The sequence below is a fragment of the Arvicanthis niloticus genome, chromosome 2 (assembly GCF_011762505.2).
Source record: "Arvicanthis niloticus isolate mArvNil1 chromosome 2, mArvNil1.pat.X, whole genome shotgun sequence".
NCBI classification, from domain to species: domain Eukaryota; kingdom Metazoa; phylum Chordata; class Mammalia; order Rodentia; family Muridae; genus Arvicanthis; species Arvicanthis niloticus.
The window spans coordinates 88,566,258-88,585,771 of NC_047659.1; the positions used below are offsets into that span (position 1 = coordinate 88,566,258).

General features: G+C 43.6%; 1 protein-coding gene across 2 annotated transcripts in view; it reads right to left on the minus strand.

The window, feature by feature from the left end:
* Positions 1 to 1,945: 1,945 nt before the first annotated feature.
* Positions 1,946 to 19,514, minus strand: part of Rasgrp1 (RAS guanyl releasing protein 1) — a 60,261-nt gene continuing 42,692 nt past the window's right edge. For both annotated transcript variants that reach the window (XM_034494929.2, XM_076929471.1), the window contains exons 7-17: positions 17,063 to 17,236; positions 16,128 to 16,244; positions 14,087 to 14,362; positions 12,544 to 12,624; positions 11,563 to 11,667; positions 10,779 to 10,888; positions 10,039 to 10,183; positions 9,066 to 9,102; positions 8,287 to 8,439; positions 7,014 to 7,393; positions 1,946 to 4,591 (exon numbers count right to left, since the gene is read on the minus strand). In XM_034494929.2, coding sequence (XP_034350820.2) covers positions 4,457 to 4,591; positions 7,014 to 7,393; positions 8,287 to 8,439; positions 9,066 to 9,102; positions 10,039 to 10,183; positions 10,779 to 10,888; positions 11,563 to 11,667; positions 12,544 to 12,624; positions 14,087 to 14,362; positions 16,128 to 16,244; positions 17,063 to 17,236 — 1,713 coding nt within the window. In that variant the 3' untranslated portion in view covers positions 1,946 to 4,456. The remainder of the gene's footprint in view (positions 4,592 to 7,013; positions 7,394 to 8,286; positions 8,440 to 9,065; positions 9,103 to 10,038; positions 10,184 to 10,778; positions 10,889 to 11,562; positions 11,668 to 12,543; positions 12,625 to 14,086; positions 14,363 to 16,127; positions 16,245 to 17,062; positions 17,237 to 19,514) is intronic.

Genomic DNA, 19,514 nt, shown 5'->3' on the forward strand with positions numbered 1-19,514 from the left:
ACACGCGTGTGAACAGTTTTACCAGGACAGTTTTATAGAGACAGGTTGCAGAATGAGCCAGAGAATGAGAAGAGATTGTCAGAGTTAGTTTGAGGCTAAGCACAGCAATTCAGTTGGAAGCCAAGAGAAGCCAGTTTGAATCAGTCAGCTTGGAAGATTAGATTGTAAGGAGGCTAAACTTCTGGGCCCAGGCCTAGGGATTCTTAGAACAGAGAAGGAAATGCTCTGAGTTCAGCCCAAGCTGAGTATTCACACTATGTGGGTATAGCTCTCATCTCATCCCTTTATCTGAGGAAATAAAAGTTACATTTATAGTAGACAAAAAATTTTGTTGAAAAATTTTGCATTTCTTCCATTTTATGAGCATTACTTGCTAACAGTAAGGGACGATTTACAGCTACTTTTTGCTTTTATTTGTGACAGACTCTTGCTGTACAGCCTAGGCTGTTCTTAAAATTTGACTCTCAAACTTGGCATCATCCTGCCTCAACCTCCTGAGTGCTGGGATTATAGGCCTGTATCACCATATCTGCTCTTTACTAGTATTTAACAGTTAGCCCTAAAGATTTATGTAAATATGGCAGAGACATTAGTTTATTTCTATTGAGCTTTGTTGTTGTTTTGTTTTCTCCCTTTTATGAGTGCTGTTGAAGTTGTCCTCTGCAACCACTGGACAGTCTTTTCTCAGTTGAGTACTTCTGGAATTACAGTGGAGTGGAGCCAGTTCTGTATACCTAGCCTGTGAACTTCATTGCAGCAAGAAACTCAGTTGTCTACAGCTTAATAGCTTAGGTGGAATTATTATGATAGTCTTTGCTCAAAATTTGTTTGCACACTACTTGCTCTGTGATGCCTGGACTGGTAATAGGGTGATTGAGGGTTTTTATGGTGGAAGGTCATCACACAAGAACATTATAAATGGATTGGGTAGGATACATGGACACTGGCAATGGATGGCATTTCACTGGTCTCTGAAACCTGATACCTTTTTGGATACTTTCTCTTTGTTGCTTCGTTTTTTAATTTCATTTTTTTTCTATTTTTATACTTTCTTTTCCCCCTTATTCTGTGTCTTTATCCACCTATGAGCATCTCTGGACATGATCTTACTAGAAATTTCCAAATTTAAGAAAAAAACTGAGCTTTCCTCTGGGCTGAGTGAGCTCAGTGCCACTTGACCACATGAACTGACATCAGACAGAGGGAAGTGGGTGTTCAGCATTTACCAGTACTTGTGGCAAATGGTGAGGATTTATAGGCAGAACAACCTCCTGAAAGATGTTGGTTTATTTATTATGCAAGGAAGACAGTGCTGTGGTGAGGCCTGTGAGTTGGAAATGAGGATGGACAAGAAGTACTTTCACCTTTTGTTCAGGGTCAGCTTGTCAGAATGACTTCATTATTTCACATGAAATACCATTAATTGTGGCAATACACCCCCCCACCCCCAATCCAAATGTACCACAACATGGAATGCACGAGTGGCTGGCATCCTCTGCTGGATGGCTCCCATCCACAAAAACATTGGCTGGGGAGAACAAATCATGGTGCTTCTAATCACCTCAAATAAAGACCACAGATGAATTGCTAAGTGGGTCCAGACATAAGACTGAGCCATCCTTTATCAACTTTATCTTCTTTCCTTACTGGTTTGCTTAGCTAGAACTATAGAATTAACAGTTACAGGAGATGATAGCTTTGGCCCCTTGAGTGTTGAACATTTTGCAGACTTGATGTTTGGAGAGGTCATGATAAGGTGGACATATCTGCACTGTTACTTCCTCATCCTGTAAAAAAGGTCTTAACCCAAATAATCTAGGGTGTCCCCCCCCCCCCCAGAAAACTCTTTTAATAGAATGGAGGAGTAGTTTTGGTTTAAATTCCAGTAAAAATTCAAATGAAATGCCTACATATGCATGAAGTGAAGAAACACAAGTCCTTGAAGTTATAGGGATCCAATGTCATTTATGATATAAATATGAGACACAGAAAACATACAATAGGTATAAAAAATTTTACAGTTTGTACATTTCTCCCAGCTTTTACAGTATACATCTTTAGACAAAATTTCACAAATGGTCAGTAAAGGGGTGAGTCACTCAACAGAGAAGATGAGCAGGGGGACATTGCTGTTCACTGACAGGATCAGTCCTTGCTTTGGCAGACACCCATCTGCCCAAACATTTCAGGTCAGCCTGGTAAACAAAACCTTGTGTGACAAGCCAAACTTTGTCCCAGCTTGTATCAGTGGATCCCACCTGCTCCCGCAGCTCCGCAGGAACAGTACCAACTCAGGCTCCAAACAGCTTTGTCCTGGCTGGAATGTAAGAACTGGTGAGAAAAACTACTGTCTCCCACTGTCTTTTCTGTTCGTTCTGCTGTCTGTAAGGTCATCTAGCTGTGTGACAAATGACTGAGGCCCTCTGAATTCCTATGTTACAGATTATTTACACAAAAACTCACTGGAAGATCTTTATTGGGGATGAGAAATAAGAAAAGGACAGTGTTTAAAAAAATTGAGCTCTACACTTGTACATAGCATAGCAGAGGAAAACATAGTGAAAATATATAAATTTTGACGTCTGCCATGTATCATATCATTCCATAAAATTTTCCATATAATACATACACCTGCCAGAGGTGTATGTACCAGGTGGTATACATGCTTTGCAAATTTCTGAATTTGGATGTAGAATAAGGATAAATTTGGGAGTAAAGTTTAGAGAGATAGTCACCACAAGCCAGCTCTTTTGTTACTGAAATGCTCCAAAGAGATTTACAAACAGGCAGCGGTCTTTTATCAAAGGAACTTAAATGATGTGAGTCCTTTAGGGAGCAGCACCGTGTACAGTTCATATTCCTCTGTAGACTTGGTGCTCTTGGTTGTAGGGTTGAAACTTTTAAAAACTTCTTTTTTCTTGGGGTATTCCTGGCTGTCCTGGAACTCACTCTATAGATCAGACTGGCCTCAGTGCACCGAGTGGCGGGATTAAAGGCGTGTGCCCCCATTGCCCAGCTAGGTTTAGAACTTACATAGTTAGATGATACTCTCAATTGCTTGTCCTGTGTATTAAATTACAAGTTAGTGTGGTGTCAGACCTTCCAAGCGTGGAAGCAAAGTCTCCCCAAAAGGACACAATCAGATGAAATGTTTTTGAAAGCTAAAAGGAAGCTGACAAGAGAGTTTGTGAATTGCTTCACAGGCAACAAGACAAACCCAGTGATTTTAACCTTCACGAAAGAATACTCAGAGACTGTTACTCACGGTTTTGCAAAGCAGAACAGTTCATTGTTAGCAGTTTGCCTTATAATAAGCAGAACTATACTTGTTAAATTATTGAAATGACGAAAAGGTGTTCCATTCACGTCTGCATCTTCTAAAGGAGAAAGTCTAAGCCCCATGCATGTCTGATACTATATATACATATTCTACACATATGTAAATGCTGTCAGGCGTTACAGCCATCACGTCCATTAGCTTATTTGTAGATAATAAAAGTGAAGACAATTTAAGCGCAAATTCAGTTCAAAAGAGAACCTTGTGATAGTTTACTTAGAGAGAGAGAGAGAGAGAGAGAGAGTAGAACATGAAAAATTAAACACTGTTCACAGAGCATTTTTTTTTAAAGTCACAGATTCTTAATTCTATCCATTATAGAAAGACTATCTGGACAAACATGTTTATGTTGTTTGACTTAGCTAATAGCTGTGTGTATGACATGGTAATTGCTGTTTGTGGGTAGTGAGTTTCATTTTGCATTTCATAATGACTAAGACCTAGAGCTATAAGTTGGCCTGCAATTAGACAATGTCAAGTTCAATTAAGAAGCGCTGGATTTAAAACCAGGCTACATCACTAGGAGTCCACTTCTAGGTAGATGTGCTATGTGCCTATAAGCAAGGGAGGAAGGAGGGGGCAAGTGAAGGACAGGGAGAGAGGCTCTTGATGAGATCTGAGGTAGTGAATACAGGAGGGATCAGGCTTACAAACAATGCAGGCATGGCGAAGTCACCTCAGGGTATTGTTTTCATTATGAGCAGGTTTGGGGTAGAACAAAGTAACTCAGTTTGCAGAAACCCTGGGGAAGGCAGCACATTGATTCACCAGGGACTCTATCTAAGTACGAATCAGTAAAGCAGGCTGCCTGAGACACTATCAGGAAACTATAGTCTTGTTTTAGCACACGATTGGTATTGGTTTCAGTAAAGAAAGAAAGGTTCGAATATGAACGCGCAATGCTTTACATTCTTGAGCTTTTCTTCCCTTTGACTCAACTGACTGAAAACCAATGACTCACATTAAAGACAGTTTAGGTAAAAACCAAGGATGCCAACAACAGTGGCTGGCTCTACCCTTTTAAAGTCAGTCAATCTAAAGTTGCTGAACCTCTGCAATCAGTTTTGAAGTGAGATCCCAGTATACCCATCTGCAGATTCTGTTCCTTGAATTTCTGGATTAAGCACAATCACTATGGTCCATCTGTGCTAAGACATGATTGCTTTTCCCAAGCTGCAGGGATTCTATTTTCTTCTGTGCATACTTCAGTTGGATCTTCAGAGCATCGTTATCTGCTTTCAGGGTATTTATTTCCTAAAGGGAAATGAGAATAAGGCATGTTAATAGAGCGGCAGTGAATAGGAAATTAGTGACAGTATCAAGAGCCTTCGATTTGATTGGCATCTCCTATTCACTATGGTTAAGAATTATAAACTATTTTCAAAGTAGTTATTTAGTCGTGAGTATAAAATAACACATTAACTATAACAAGCATGCACAAATAGCAATTACTCTTTGTTATCAGATCCCAGATGTGAGTGGCTAGCAGACAGAAGCACCCATTCTTGGGCATTGGGTGGAGAAAGACATAACTTTGGGGTAGTGTGACTTGTAACATGGCAGAAAGTAGTCTGTGGTCTGGTCTTCTCTGAACTATGAAAGTAGTGCTTCAAAACTCTGTGAAATGAGATGTTGCAGTTAATGTAACCTAAGTTCATAACTCCCTGTTACTGATAATTAATATTCCCTTTTGATGGAAGAATTTCATCTCACTCCCAAATTGTGATGTAGTGTTTTAATGGCAGTAATTTAACTGTATAGCCATTGGTTGTTTTCCAGGATTCTGGTTTTAAGGAAAGTGTCTTTATGCCAGATTGATTTACACAGGCATCATAAAATATAGGTGCATTGTCTAGCTAATTGGATGCCTTCTGGATTCTCACAGGAATTCACCTAGAGTACTCTCTACCAGCTTGTGTGAGATTGAGAACTTGCTGTGAGCCTGATACTGCTACGTGACAACAGATTGGCTGTCTGATAATAAGGGTGCTTACTCCTCACAAACACCCTGGAAATAAGTGTTGGGTACACATTTTGTAGAAGCAGAAAATGCTGACATGGAGTTTTGCGTATCTGACCCAAAGTCTTAGTTTCCTTTGTTATTTGGTTCCATGCTGATTCAAAGTTAATACATAAACTATTATCAGCCATCTTTACTGCATGCTATTTGAAATATGAATTTAACTGGACTTATTCCTTGTGGCTAGGACTGTCATAAAGACCAGTTGTTGCAGGACCCTAGAAAAGCAGGGCACAAGAGTGTTTCTCTAAAACGCTTGTGGAGAATTCTGGCTCTCAGGTTTCTGTGATGCAGATAAAAGAAAAGAGAAGCAGCTAATAAATTGTCAGGGCTCATGGCTCTGGTGACCAGTCACCTGCTCCTCATGGAAGTTTTCACACCTACATTGCTGCCTTTGTTTGTTTGTTTGTTTTGTTTTGTTTTTGTTTTTTGAAACAGGGTTTCTCTGTGTAGTCCTGGCTGTCCTGGAACTCACTCTGTAGACCAGGCTGGCCTCAAACTCAGAAATCTGCCTGCCTCTGCCTCCCAAGTGCTGGGATTAAAGGCGTGCGCCACCACTGGCGGGCATACATTGCTGCCTTAAATAGACATGTAAGAATTGGAACCTCAACCTGGACTCTGATTAGCCTGCATTTTACAGAGGACTAAACAGATTTCGGTGTTTAACAACTGGCTTAAGAAATGTCTGGGATTAGATCTCAGCACTCAGGAGGTAGAGGCAGGTGGATCTCTGTGAGTTCAAGGCCAGCCTGATCTATAGAGCTAGTTTCCAGATAGCCAGGGCTACACAGACACACCCTGTCTCAAAAACAAAACAAAAAGGCAAAATAAAAACAAAACAAGCAAAACAAAACTAACCCAAACAAACAAAAAACAAGCAGGCAAAACAAAACTACAACAACAAAAAATAAAACCATACGAACAAACAAAAAAAATGTCTTAGCATCTGAGACCTAAGTCCTCTACTTTTATAATGTTCTGTTTTCAAGATTTATTTTATTGTTCTAAAAGGTAACAATTGGCAGTTTCTCCTAAGGTGATTACCTTCAGATTAAGTCATTTGCATTTTAAAGGTACTTTGAGTAAAAGACATCTTTTCATCCAGAAAATCTGTTTTTTTTTGTTGTTGTTGTTGTTGTTTTTTTTTTTTGTCCCATGTTCCTCCCAGTACCATGTTCTTCAGTCCGGTCTCCATTCAAGTCACAGACATTCTCTAGCACACTGCTCTCTGACTCTCCTGGGGCCTGGCAAGGAGGGAACCTTGCTGGTAACTGATGCCCGGAGCCTTGTGATCTTCACTGTATAGTATACAGATAAGCACACTAAACTAGGTGGATGGTGGCTTATGTACTGACAGGCCTGCAAATAGGATACAAACCTTGATACTGGAGGGGAAAGGGCACAAAGGCATTCATTAGTAAAATTAAATATCGTTAGAGCTACTAATGTTTCTTTTCTTTCTTGCCACTAAGATGGCTTAGATTACCTACATTTGACAACTTTCTTCCTTTTTATTGTCTGCTGACCTAACCTAGTAATCATCTTGATTTGATCTTCACTCGTATGTGTTTCCCTATTGGATTTTACTTCAGTGAGAGAACTAAGGAAAAAAAAAAAAAAACGGGGGGGGGGGGGGGGGAGTGAGACCGGAGGCACCTGTTCCAGTTCTTGGTAGGTCCGGAGCCTGAGGTGGAGCTCTGGTTTTGGTTTTATAAGGGACTCTTTGTTCTCCCACTTGACAAATGCCCGCTTTCGGACCAGCGCTGGGCTGGGGCATGGAGATGCTGGACTGTGCACATAAAGACCGCTCTGTGCTGACTTCCTTGGAGAAGACAGCACAAAGTGACCAGGTGGTGTCTCACCACCAACCCAAGGGAATGATTCTGTCTGGGTGGTCTTGTGGGCAACAGTCCTCTTCAGCCGAACTGAGATTTTCTGTGAGGACACTCCTAGAAGCATGATGGTCCTGTCCTTGCTCTCCTCACTGTGGTCCACGACCTCTCCATTTTGGAAAATGAAAGATCCATCTTCGGGTGCTGTGGAGAGATACATTTGTTAGACAAATGTCTTTGTCTCAGACAAAGACGAACTCAATAGTCTCCACATTTGTCTTACTGAGACCTTTATCTTAGGAGTTCTGCATTCCAAGGAGCTTCTGTTTTCAGATACCCAGTGTCAGGCACAAGTAGAAGGAGGGAGTTTGCATCAGGATCCATCCACTCCAAGGAAAGAACATGTTTTCTTTTTCAACTTTTTAAAAAAAGTTTTTAAAAATGTGTATGCATGTTTTGCCTGTATTGTGTATGTATGTACGCCACATGCATGCAAGTGCCCTTGGAGGTCAGAAGTGGATTTCAGATTCCTTGGAACTGTAGTTCCTGATGGGCGCTGGGAACTGAACCCAGGTCCTCTGCAAGGGCATCAACTGCTCTTAACCTCTGACTCATCCCTCTAGCCCTCAAAGTATCTTTTTCTGTCTGCACAAAAGTTACCTAGACAGTTATGGTTCCTATAAATAAGTTGGAATCCCTGCTTCCATGTGGAAGGTTTCCTAAGCCCTGGTAAAGACAGCAGGATAAATGTGTGGGTAGAATGTTCTGTAAATGCTTTCTGTGGACTAGGGGTCTTGAGAGGCTCTAATTACTCAAGAGTTTGATCTAGGTATCATAGCAGGAAGTCAGTATCTTCCCTTGGTGTAGGTGCCCAATAGCACCTGATCAATAGCACCTGAACAACAGTACCTGATCAATAGCATCGGATGACTTTCCTGTTCAGCTTCCACTCTATTACAGCACTCAGTTAAAATCCGTGGCATAGCAATTGAGGTCAAGGTTAACTGGAAGTGTCAATATGCAGTGATCATTCTTACCCTCTAAATTTGACCCTCCCCTGTACATATTCACAGCGAACATTCCCAGTGCTTACTTACCATGGAGCAGATCTTTGGTTCCCAGTGGACAAAGGGTGGACATTGGCACCACAGAGCTGATGTTCTCTGTGGATAATGCTGGGCTCTTGGTTCGTTTCTTGCACTCAAACACTACCAGGTCTTTGCACTGTTTATGGCAGTTCATCCCGCAGTCTGCAGACAAAACATTGTACTCAGAAAGTCTTTCACTTCTCTAGCATCTCTCTCACAACCAAATTCATGGAGTGCTTTCTTGTCAAACCTGGTTGGTCTAGCCTCTGGAGCTAGGAAACCTGATGTTCTTAATGAATCTAGGGAAGACCATCTCCTCATACTTAGTCCCCTAGGTAAGCCCTGGAGCTTGTTATCAGTGAGTCTTGGAATCAAGCAGCATCTCCTCATCTGGGAGGGAAGAGATGCTGACTTGGCAAATTAGGTCCTGAGGTATCTGCTGATAAAAGGAAAACCTGACTTGGGCCCTTAGTAACCTTCCCCCGAAGTGATTCCCTTTCCTCAAGGATCTGTCCTACAAGGAGCACAGCCATCTATATTTCCAGAGAAACTGAGGCAAAGAGAGGGTCTTGTAGAGGGAAAAAGCTGCCTGACTGGTCTTACAGGCACTCTCCTGTTGGCTGGCAACAATCCCTCTCAGGGGGTTCTTCAGAAACCAGTTTAGATACAAGGCTCTGAACTCAGCCAAGGAAGCTTGGACTGAATGGACAACTATGCATAAGAAATGTTATCAATGCGAGCTCTCCAGGTGAGGGAAAATGTCCCTAGTCCCTGAAGCCAAGACTTACCTTTACAACGATAGCCTTGCTTGATCACACCCCAGAGCTACAAGGCAGAGAAGAGAATATGCCATACGTCATTCACCTGTCTGGTGGGAGGCTGCACCTTGGCACTCACTCTTTGTCCTCATCCTACTGTGTACCACATGGGTAGGCCCTGGTAGCTCCCTCATGTCCTGTTCCTCTGACGAGAAGCTGCTGATCAAAGACAGCTGCTACCTATGCAAGAACTCTGTATGACCCAACATAGGCTTGATGGGAATGAACCCAGACCAACAGGCTCCTTAGGACTGAGTATGCAGTCCTAGGTCAGAAACTCCACTTTGGAGGAAATTATTAGTTGGGTTGGGACAGAAAACAAAAGCACTCAAGTAATCTTTGAGATACAATTTTTAAGAAATTGGTTTATTTTTGTATGACTTCCTCCATGTATATAATACATTCTAGTCACACCCATCCCTCCGTCCCACCCTCTTTTATCTTCCTCCCATCCCTACCGACCCCTCCTCTCAATATGTTCCCCTCCCACTGGTGTATCTTTTGAGTTTTTGTTCTGGGACATGCTGAATTTAACCAAAATTATGTCTATGTGGGAATAGACATAAAGAGACCCACTGGAACATGGGTAACTTCATTTCTTTTGAAAGGGGAAGAAAGACATCTCAATTTCTTATTCTCTAACATTTGAAACAGTATGTAACACTTTTTAAAGGTCTATCCAAATTTCACATTTCTGTACCATTTGTTCCAGAATTTTAATGCACCAAGGAAGGTTAAAAAAAAAAAAAAGACAGGAAAAATTAGATACAGGCTAAACCCATACTACAGAGGACTATGCTTTCTGGGTGTTCCCTTGGGCTCTGAGCTGGAATGAATGAGTATATGAAGATTTTGAGGCCATGACTGTTTTACTAGTTTAAACTGTCCTGTACACACACACACACTCCAAGTTCAACTCTGACACATTCTAAGAATAACTTACAAAGCCAGCACAGTTGTCACAGAAGGTGGGCTTCAGGTAAGTGGTCTCTTGAAAGTTGTGTGGAAAGCCCAGGCCCAGCTTGGAATAGATGGAGCTGGCTCTCATGAAGTAGGCTGTGATCTCGTCTCTGCTGATGAGGCCTTCCCTGCAGCAGTGACAGGCAAGAAGGTCAGTGGAGGAAGGGTGACCTTCGAAACAGACCTTTTGTTTTGTCCTCTCTATGGCTGCTTTATTGAGTTCTCCTCATAGTAAAGGCTACCTGCTCTTCACAGCTGGGAAAGGGCCAAATGTGTGTGTGCTCCGGACTCACACAGGAAGTGGTATGAAGTGTGTGTATAGAGAGGCCAAGGCTGTATGCTATGGTGTCTGGCTTGAGATAGGAAGGACACGTGTACAACCTAATGGCCATGCACTTGGTTTTCTGTAGAGAACTAAGATAAAGCTTTTATAGCCATGAGACAAATGTAGAAAGTGTTGATACACCTATGAACTGTTTCCATAATCTGTAACACCAAAGTGAGAAGGAGGGCTGAATGTTTCCTCATCGGCTGGTGGCATGGGGAGTCTCTGCACGTGAGCGGCGCAGAAATCACACGGCTTTCACAGTCTGCTGTGGTTCAGACAGAGGGAGAGAGGCCACTCATGGCTGGCTTTTCCCAGCACAGATCACATAGGTGTGACAGCACATGCATCTGTGAGTTCTTCAGTGACCACTCCCAGTCTCACACGCTGCACCTCACCTGTCTTTGTCCATTACACAGAAGGAAAACGGAAAGCTTGCAGCGATCTTCTCAAACTCCTCCTGAGAGATATATCCATCCTGGTCGAGATCATAGTTCTTAAAGACAGACTGGGGAAAAAAGAATTTCTTCCATTTACTGAAGAGAAACCAGTCATCCCTCACACCAGGGAATATCCCAGGCTTCTGCTGTCCTAGCCACTACAGGCTACTGATGTGCTCGAAACCTGTAAACATCAACTGTGCTGTGCACTGGCTTCTGCACAGAGCTTCCGCACTACGTAGAGGATGGGTCAGTTCTCCCTCCACTCTGCCCTCCCTGCGGAGCTCCTTTCCCTTCTCTGGGAAGCTCAGAGCCTAGCCTAATTGGAAGTGCACCCTTCCTTAAATCCTGTGCTCCTCATTGGTCTGCATGTGTGACCCAAATATAAAGACCACATGCGAATGAAACCCCCTCCTCACGAGTCAGCAGAGCCAACCAGTGCCAGCTTTCCTATTCTGGTTAGCATTATTCAATGCTGACATTTGCCTCGTACCAATTGGTAACTTTTAAACATACACGCTCCCCTGCAAGGGTGTTTAAGCAAGGTGAATCCACCTACTGGAAACCAGTGTGTTGCCATTTCCTCTGAAACATCCTACATGTGTGGAGCGAAGCAGTTCTGTGTTCCCAGGCCCCACATTCTCACCTTTGTGTCTCTTACCACTCTGGCCCTTCCTCTTCCCCACCTCCTGTTACTAAAACAGTCCACATCAGGATTTTGCCTGCTGAAACAGGTACTTACATCCACCATCCTTTGGACGTGTTTGCTGATGGTCTTTGGGTCAGGTTTGGGAGATACTCCAGAGGCCCAGTCCACTACAACCGGTGGCTTCGAAGGTGTCAGTGGCTAAAATGGAATAGGAAAACCCTTGTGACTAATACAGGGTAATGGGGCTCCTGCTTTTTTACCTGATACCTGACTGTGCTGTAGCAGCAGAAAAGGCACAGCTTCCTGAAATGCTCCTACATGACCCTCAGTGACAGTTGTCATCCCCCAGTCTTAGGAGAGAGACCTGGGTGCACTTTACCTGAGGGCAGACAACAATGTGCCTCACACAGCACTGTGTCTCACGTCACTGCCTCCTCCCATTTTCTTTTCTTTAATTAATTTATTTGTTCACTTTACCCTCCCTCCGAGTCCCACTCTCCCACCCTCTTCCCCCATTCCTCTTTTCCTACCCCGCAACCCATACCAATCAGCCCTGACATACTAAGTCGCATTAGGACTAAGGGCATCCTCTCTCACTGAGGCCAGACAAGGCAGCCCAGCTAGAAGAAAGGGATACAAAGGCAGCAACAGAGTCTGAGTAAGAGACTCACTCCAGATGTTAAAGGACCCATGTGAACACCAAGCTGCACATCTGCTGCATATGTGTAGGGGGCCTAGGTCTGGTCCATGCATGCTGTTTGGTTGGTGTTGCTCTGTGGGTCCCCATGGGCCCAGCCTCCTCTCATTTATAAGTCCCTGGTAGATTGTACCATTCAGCCCCTCTTTAGGTATTCAGTCATTCACTGTCCACACAGCAGTCCCTTCGCTAAACCATAAGTTGTTTATGGGTAAGAATTGTATGTCACATGTGTGCTGAGAATCTCTCTGTGCTTTGCAGAAAGCCGAGCACACAGCAGAAACCATATATTTAGAAGCAGCAGACGGCCAGTGGAGAAGGAACTTGATGAGCATTTAAATTCCTGCCGCACTCAAGAGACCTGATGAGAAACTCACCGGGGCTCTGTGGTTCCTTGGTTCACGGGCATAGGAAAGCTCATAGATTTCGTCTTCTGTGTAGTATAGATCCAGGGATAACTGCAGGTTGAAGCAGAACACTGTTAATTGCTGGGACACTATCTGCCTTTCCCTGAACTGAGGTTTCTTTCTTGGTTCAATTTTCCAGTGGTTCATTTTCTTGGTGCTTAGCTGAGTTTTTGTTTGTTTTTAGTTTTATCCATTTTCTTTAATGTGTGAGTGTTTTATCTGCATGTATGTATGTGTACCATGTACATGCTTTGTACCTGCAGAGGTCAGAAGAGGGCATTAGAGTCCCTGGAACTGGAGTCACTGATGTTTGTGAATCACCATGTGGATGCAGGGAATTGAACCATGGGCTTCTGTAAGAGCAATGGGTGTCCTTAACTAACGAGCCATCTCTCCAGACCTAGCAGTTTGTTTTTAAAACCCACTATGTGCAGTAAGATATCATAATAGATAAATACACCTGCTGAGATCTGAGATCAATTCCCGGAACCCACAAAAATCAGGAAGAAGAGAAATGACATATATATATATATTCATTCTCTAAACAAAATAAAAATTAAGATCCACAACGTTTGGGAAGTATAATACCTATTTCAATAGGGAACCCATTAATTCTTGTTAGAATATTCTTCAAATACTGACAAAGTTTCAAGATGCTCTCTTTAAATTGAGATTTACTGTCTATGCTTCTGTGGAGAGTTGATGTTGGTGTCTGGGTCTTGCCAAAGTCACATGATTAAAGAAAAGGGGCCTAGAATGGGGCCTGAGCTGTGACTGGAGCCTGTGGCACCACCAGAGTGCTCTGGGAAGAGACCATGGTCTTCATCCCTTCTACTTTGCACAAAGAAGCAGGTTTCAACTTGTGATTTGAGAACAGGAGAAGTCCCAATCCCCTCAGACTGTAGGGAGCAGACTTGGAGAGTATAGGCCCATGCTTATGCAGCTGGCACACCTGAGCATCACAGCTTTGGAAGAAGTACAACTGATTTCACCCCATACCTACTACAAACTCATATCTCCACTCCCCATACCTGCCCTTGGCTGGAATGTCTTCAGGCACAGAGATCTAAGCTGAAAGTAGCAGGACCCAAAGAACAGCCCATTTTCTTGTTTTGTTTGGCTAGTTTTTACTCCTTTCTTACTGTATTTTATGAGAGTACCCTGTCTCTACTTGTGGTCAGCTTCATCTTGAGAGCTTAGAGACAGCTTTTGTAGGAGTAGAAGACCCCTAGAATTCTGCAAGTCACACTGCTTAAAACAAGGTCAGTTTCCTGGGTCCCATTCCCCAGCCTGAGTCTAAGTTGAGGTGGCTGTTACTTAATAGTGTCAACTCCTTGTATAGTTGATCTTTGTGCTTCTGTATCCCATCCATAAAGAGGAGATAGCTCTACTCTGTAGCTAGGATATAAGAAGGAAATGAGACTCCCCACTCCTCTACACAGCCCTCCTCCCCACAGCCCTTCCCCCAGTTTATAGCTAGTACTTAGCAGTTATTCTTCCATGGGAATCTCACCGTCAGCAGGTGCACCAAGTCCTTGTTGGCATCCAATGGTGGGGCCACCTCCTGTAGCTGGACCAATTCATTGATATGATTGTAAAGGGCCAGGAGCTTTTGGACGTTCACCTTCCCATCTTCCAGATAGTCGGGCATAGCTTCATACAGGGATATGAGGTCCTTGAGGTGCACACCCAGTATGGGGATTTTGAAGTGGGTGCACTCCCCATAGGCTCGCCTGTAGTTGTCATAGTTTCTGCAGGAGGACAGCAGTTCAGTCATCTCACCCAGAACCTACAAAACAGAACAAATCGGTCACTGGCACCTGCGGGTCCTAGTATTCTGTTCGTAGCAGCCACCTTGCTTACTCTCATGCCTGCTACGGTTTTACTCCATCCCTCATATGTTGGATAGTGAGTGATATACATAATTAGTATCTATTACAACTCCCCAGTTAAAACTCCAGCTACATCAAATGTCAGAGGATAGTCATAAACAAAGTATGTGTTCCTCAATATCACTATATAGTTTAATTTAAATAGGCTTTTATTATTTTATATTAAAAATGATTTAGTTTTAGAACTTATATAGGCACATGACACAAAAATTAAAGATACAGGACTACACAGTAAAGAAGTGCCTTTTTTAACCCCAAACCATGATTTGCCTTCCCTAGTACTCATAAAAGCTCTCAGAATCATTGCACTGAGTTGGCACACGAGGTCAGCAGGTGCCGCCTTTGCTGTTGGCCTGGGAAACAATGTGTTTCATTGGGAGGAGCTGCAGTTGTGTGGTGCAGGTTACTACTGTGCGGCTCAGGGTTCTCAAGACGGACCTATGTCTGGAGGAAGCAGCCAGACACATTCTTTTCAAACACACCAGGTTCATGTCAGTTATAGATCCCCATCCTCCAAGAGCAATAATGCCCAAGTTTTCAGAAGCAACGATGTGGAGCAACCTTGCCAGTCATCTTTTCCTATGAAATAACCAGATCAGACACTATGACAAATCCTTTTAATAGAAATGTGTCTAACAAAAACTATCTCTATACAGTGAGGAAGTAGAGACTTAGACTGTGCCCACTCAGTCACTCTGAGACACAAGAGAGCTCCCTCTTCACCCCTTTTCCAATACTGCTGGCAGACGCAAGCTACATGACCTCAAGGTGGGATGGATGGCAGAATGTAGAACACAGTGATTTTTGTTACTGTTTCTGTGGCTTCTGCTACATACACAATCTTTCAGTGTGTTAGAGAATGTTACAGAATGACCAAAGATGCCCCTGTTTGCCCGGCCATAGGGGATGAAGGTGGAAACAAAAGGGACTCCTTGAAAAAAGGATGAATACATGGGATAGATGGATAGGACAGGGAGACCTAGGAATATTTCCCTAAAAAGGCCATCTTCCAGTGTAGGATGGTTTTGTTTGTGGATAGTAAAGTTTCCTGTCATAGATGCCTATGCCCAAACAGCCATCGTCAGCTATCCCATGCCATGCATGGCTCACTACACCATGCTGAGTGGTCCTTACACCAACAGCTCTCTGCCGTAAGAGGTTACAGCATATCCTGTGACATCTAACTAAGAATGTAGGACAGTGCATAAGACACCGCCCGAGTAAAACGTGTTATAAGACTGCAGCAAATGACGGGGGATGTAGCTCAATGATCAGGCTCTTAACAATACTGCATCTAAAGAATACCTCTTCAACTCTGACAGTCTGCAAGTGTTCTGGTAAGCTAGTGTTCCAGGCTGCCACTGTGTAAATGTACTTGTTGAACAACTGAATTTCTATTCATTTTGGGGGAAAAAAATCTAAAGTAAGGAGAGCTGGGCAAAAGAGTCAATGACAAGGGTGGTAACTGAACTTCCAACACCTTCTAGACACAGGAAAGAGGCACACATTATTTTAAGAGGGGCACAGTGATACTGAGGCCACACACTGGGGGGTCTGTGACTCACCCATCCTGATTTCCTTGGAGTTTGCCTCCTTGGCCCCTAATCTTGTTGACAAGAGAAGTGGTGGCCCTAATGACCCTAGAGAAGACAGCTCACTGACCTTATTGATCTCATGTGGGACATGTGAACTTGTCTCCTTGAGCCTGGAGATGGAGCTGTGACACAGTCCCCCGATCACTGCCATTAACGTGTTGAAGTTCTGTAGCTGGTGGAGCTTCTGTGACACAGAGGACAGAGGACAGCAGAATCACTGTACGTGTCGTTACATGGCAGTGCTTAGAAGCTGACGTCGCTACTGTGCACATTTTCCATATAGTTGGAATTAACAGTCAGGAGAAAGAGTTTTCTCCAGACTAGAGCAAGATCAGCAGGGATGTCACATGCATCTGATCTGTGGACTACCGTTGATTTCCAAGAATTATTGAGAACATACTCAACAAAGACTTCTGAACACAACCCCATAAATTCTGGTTCCCTAGACTAAGGGTAGGCTTAGACAATATGTCTAATCTGCCTTTAATAAATATTAGAACAAGTGGACCATTTTCAAACTTGGAGAATCACTGGTGTAGACAATCCAGAGTCAGAAAACATAATACTCATGATCTTATTGCTTTTATCCTATTGCCAGGATTATTATTAAGGTAAAGATGTGATTCCCTTGTGAGATCCTTGTGCTGGTAAAGGATAATAGCTGGGGAAGAGAAGTTTGAATCTCTGTCCCTCAAAAACTGAGTATGCCATCCAGCAGAGTCTTGACCTTAGGACCTAAGACAACTCAGGCTTGTCCTGCTCCAGTGAAGTTGAGAATTGCTCATGTGGCTAGTTATGAGAAAATAAAGTGTGTCCTGAAAAACACCAAAGAGTTGGGTCCTGATCCAGAGATGGCCTGTGTGGCCTTCCACATTGCTCTTGGGTGAGAATGCAGGAGACAACAGAGCCACTGTGGGCCAGAAGGGACATGATTCAGACCAAGCTCAGGGATAGGTCATTTACCTCGTGGACCAGGATGAATGTCTCAATCCAACCACTCACCTGAGCCACATGGATGAACTTGATAAAGACCTCTGCCCGGAGCTGCGGGGTGGGACGGCTGAGAACCATCAGTTGTACCCACTGGGAGATGCCATTGCACAGGGCAATGGACCGCTCCATGGTGGGGTTCTCCTTTACGCAGCTATTTACAAGGTAATTTTGATAATCAGAGAACTGGAGGGGGAAATAGACAACCGTCAGAATGGAGCACTGGTATTCTTGGAGTTCTGAGAGGCATGTCAGCTCTGCCCAGTGGTGCTTGGGAACTGGTATGGGCAAACAAAGCTATGCTGCCTCCCTGGTATCTTTGCCATCAGGCCAAAAAGAATGATGGGAGGGAGATCACGTCAGGCCCTTCTACATCAAGTCCACTTGGCACACAAAGATGAGTGCACATCAATTAGCCCAAATAGCTTGAGTAGATAGTTTTCTCTCTTTTCTGAATAGAGCACACTATAATAGAAAACCGTTATTAGTTCCGGCTCTGAATCTTCAGTTGAAGAACACAGTTTAAAAACACAATTTATCTCCCCACCTGCTATCTAAAAATCTGTGATCTTAAAGGCTCCCTATCTAGGACATGAACCTGCTATAAGCATCAAGATAACACACAGTATGGAAGAACTTCCGTTCCTAATGGTGCTACACAAATGTGAGGTAGTGCTAATCAGAGAATTAGCATGCTAACACTAGCCTGTCTGAACTACCTCGTACTCACAAACTTGAGCAGAAGCCGAGTGAGAATACCTGGAACATGACTAACTAATCACGTAGTGGCCATGTTTTCCTAACTATGGATAACAATGGGACTACATGTGTGGGGCTGAAATATTCTGGACAGTCTGGTCTAAGTGATGACATGCCCCTGCCCCAAGAATCTCTTAGCTTCAACAGAAGCTTAGGTTCAAGAAGAACCTAGTCTCCAGGGATACTCCTATGGGGGGCTTTGGTGCTGTGCCAAACTCTGTACTTCAAAGCCAGTGTGGGCAGGTGAAATAACTTGAAGGACATTCTCAAAGCATCAAGGCTGATCTAAGCGCCAGTGCATGCCTTGCCACTCTTCCTTTCTACTGCTCTGGAGCTGATGGGAGTTCCCAATCAGATGAAGACTGGCCACTCCAACCAGCCTCTACTGATACCTGCTAGACTTGTAGTATGGTGGAAAATAAATTTTAGCTTTGTTAAGGCGTGTGTGTGTGTGTGTGAGAGAGAGAAAGAGAGAGAGAGAGAGAGAGAGAGAGAGAGAGAGAGAGAGAGAGAGAGAGAGGATGAGCATGAATGTGTATCCCCCCTAAACACACACCCAGCCTTGCCTAATAAAACAGATGTCCATTACCCAATCCCCACCCACGATGCTGTGACTGCTGGTGGGCAGATGCATCTGAGCAGGATAGAAGCACTCTTCAGAAAAACGGAGACTGCTGCAAAAAGCAAAGGTCTTCTTTGTTCTAAGAGGAAGCTGTCACCCTCACTCCAATGAATACATTATATTCCTTCTCACTTGAAATATGTCCAACCTATTTGTCTTACTTTTCTTTTTAAACAGAGAAGTATCCATGTAATATAATTCTTCCAGGAAGTGTTAAATAAAGAAATCACAGCAGAGATACATTTTCCTACAGCTTCATGTTGAATGGAAAATTATTGTTTGAGGAAGAACAAAAACAAACCAGAGTCTGCTGAAATAGCCTTCTATGAAGGGGCCAGGCCACTCAAAAGATACTGAAGCTTTCATTTATAAACAGAATACTGTTCAACCCCGAGATGCTGGCTTTGATTCACTCTCTTACACTGATCGTCACTTCCGCCTGCCCAGCCAAACACTGGCATAAAGCAGACACCACACAGGCCAGGGGCTGCTCTGCCAGTGTCTCCAGCACAGCTCTGATTTCCAGGGGAATAATGGTCTCTTTTCAGAGACCATCTGTCTAGCCTTGGGACAGGCGAGGTAGGTTAAATGGAAAATCCCCAGCTGAAGCTTCACAATGGGGCCCAGCACTCTGAGGGATGCCCATGAGGAATCTGGGTAATTAGCACAGGGGAGTGTTTGGAGATAGCCAGTCCTGAGTGGAAGCTCCTAGGCTCCTGGTTGGGCGATGACAGGATATCAATGTTATGGGAGAAGGTATGATGTAATCACTGTGATCTGGTTTGCTCTTTTCTGTCCACACACAGCTAGGCTCAATAAGTTGGTGCTGAGAGATTGGGACACATGAGTTCCAACCCTAATAAGCAGTGCAAACTTTGCTCGTCATCCCACTGGCCCTTCATCCTACACCTGGGAGTCCAGGTCATTCTAAGTCAGGCAGCATAGTACTGTCTGGTGTCAGAGCAAAACCGCAGACAGTACCTGTGTGGGGGAGGGGAGCCTGGATAAGTGTGCCATGCTTCAGAAAAGCACAGTGGCCACTGACGGCGTGTTGCATCTAACGTGGTGGCAAGTTCTCTTGGG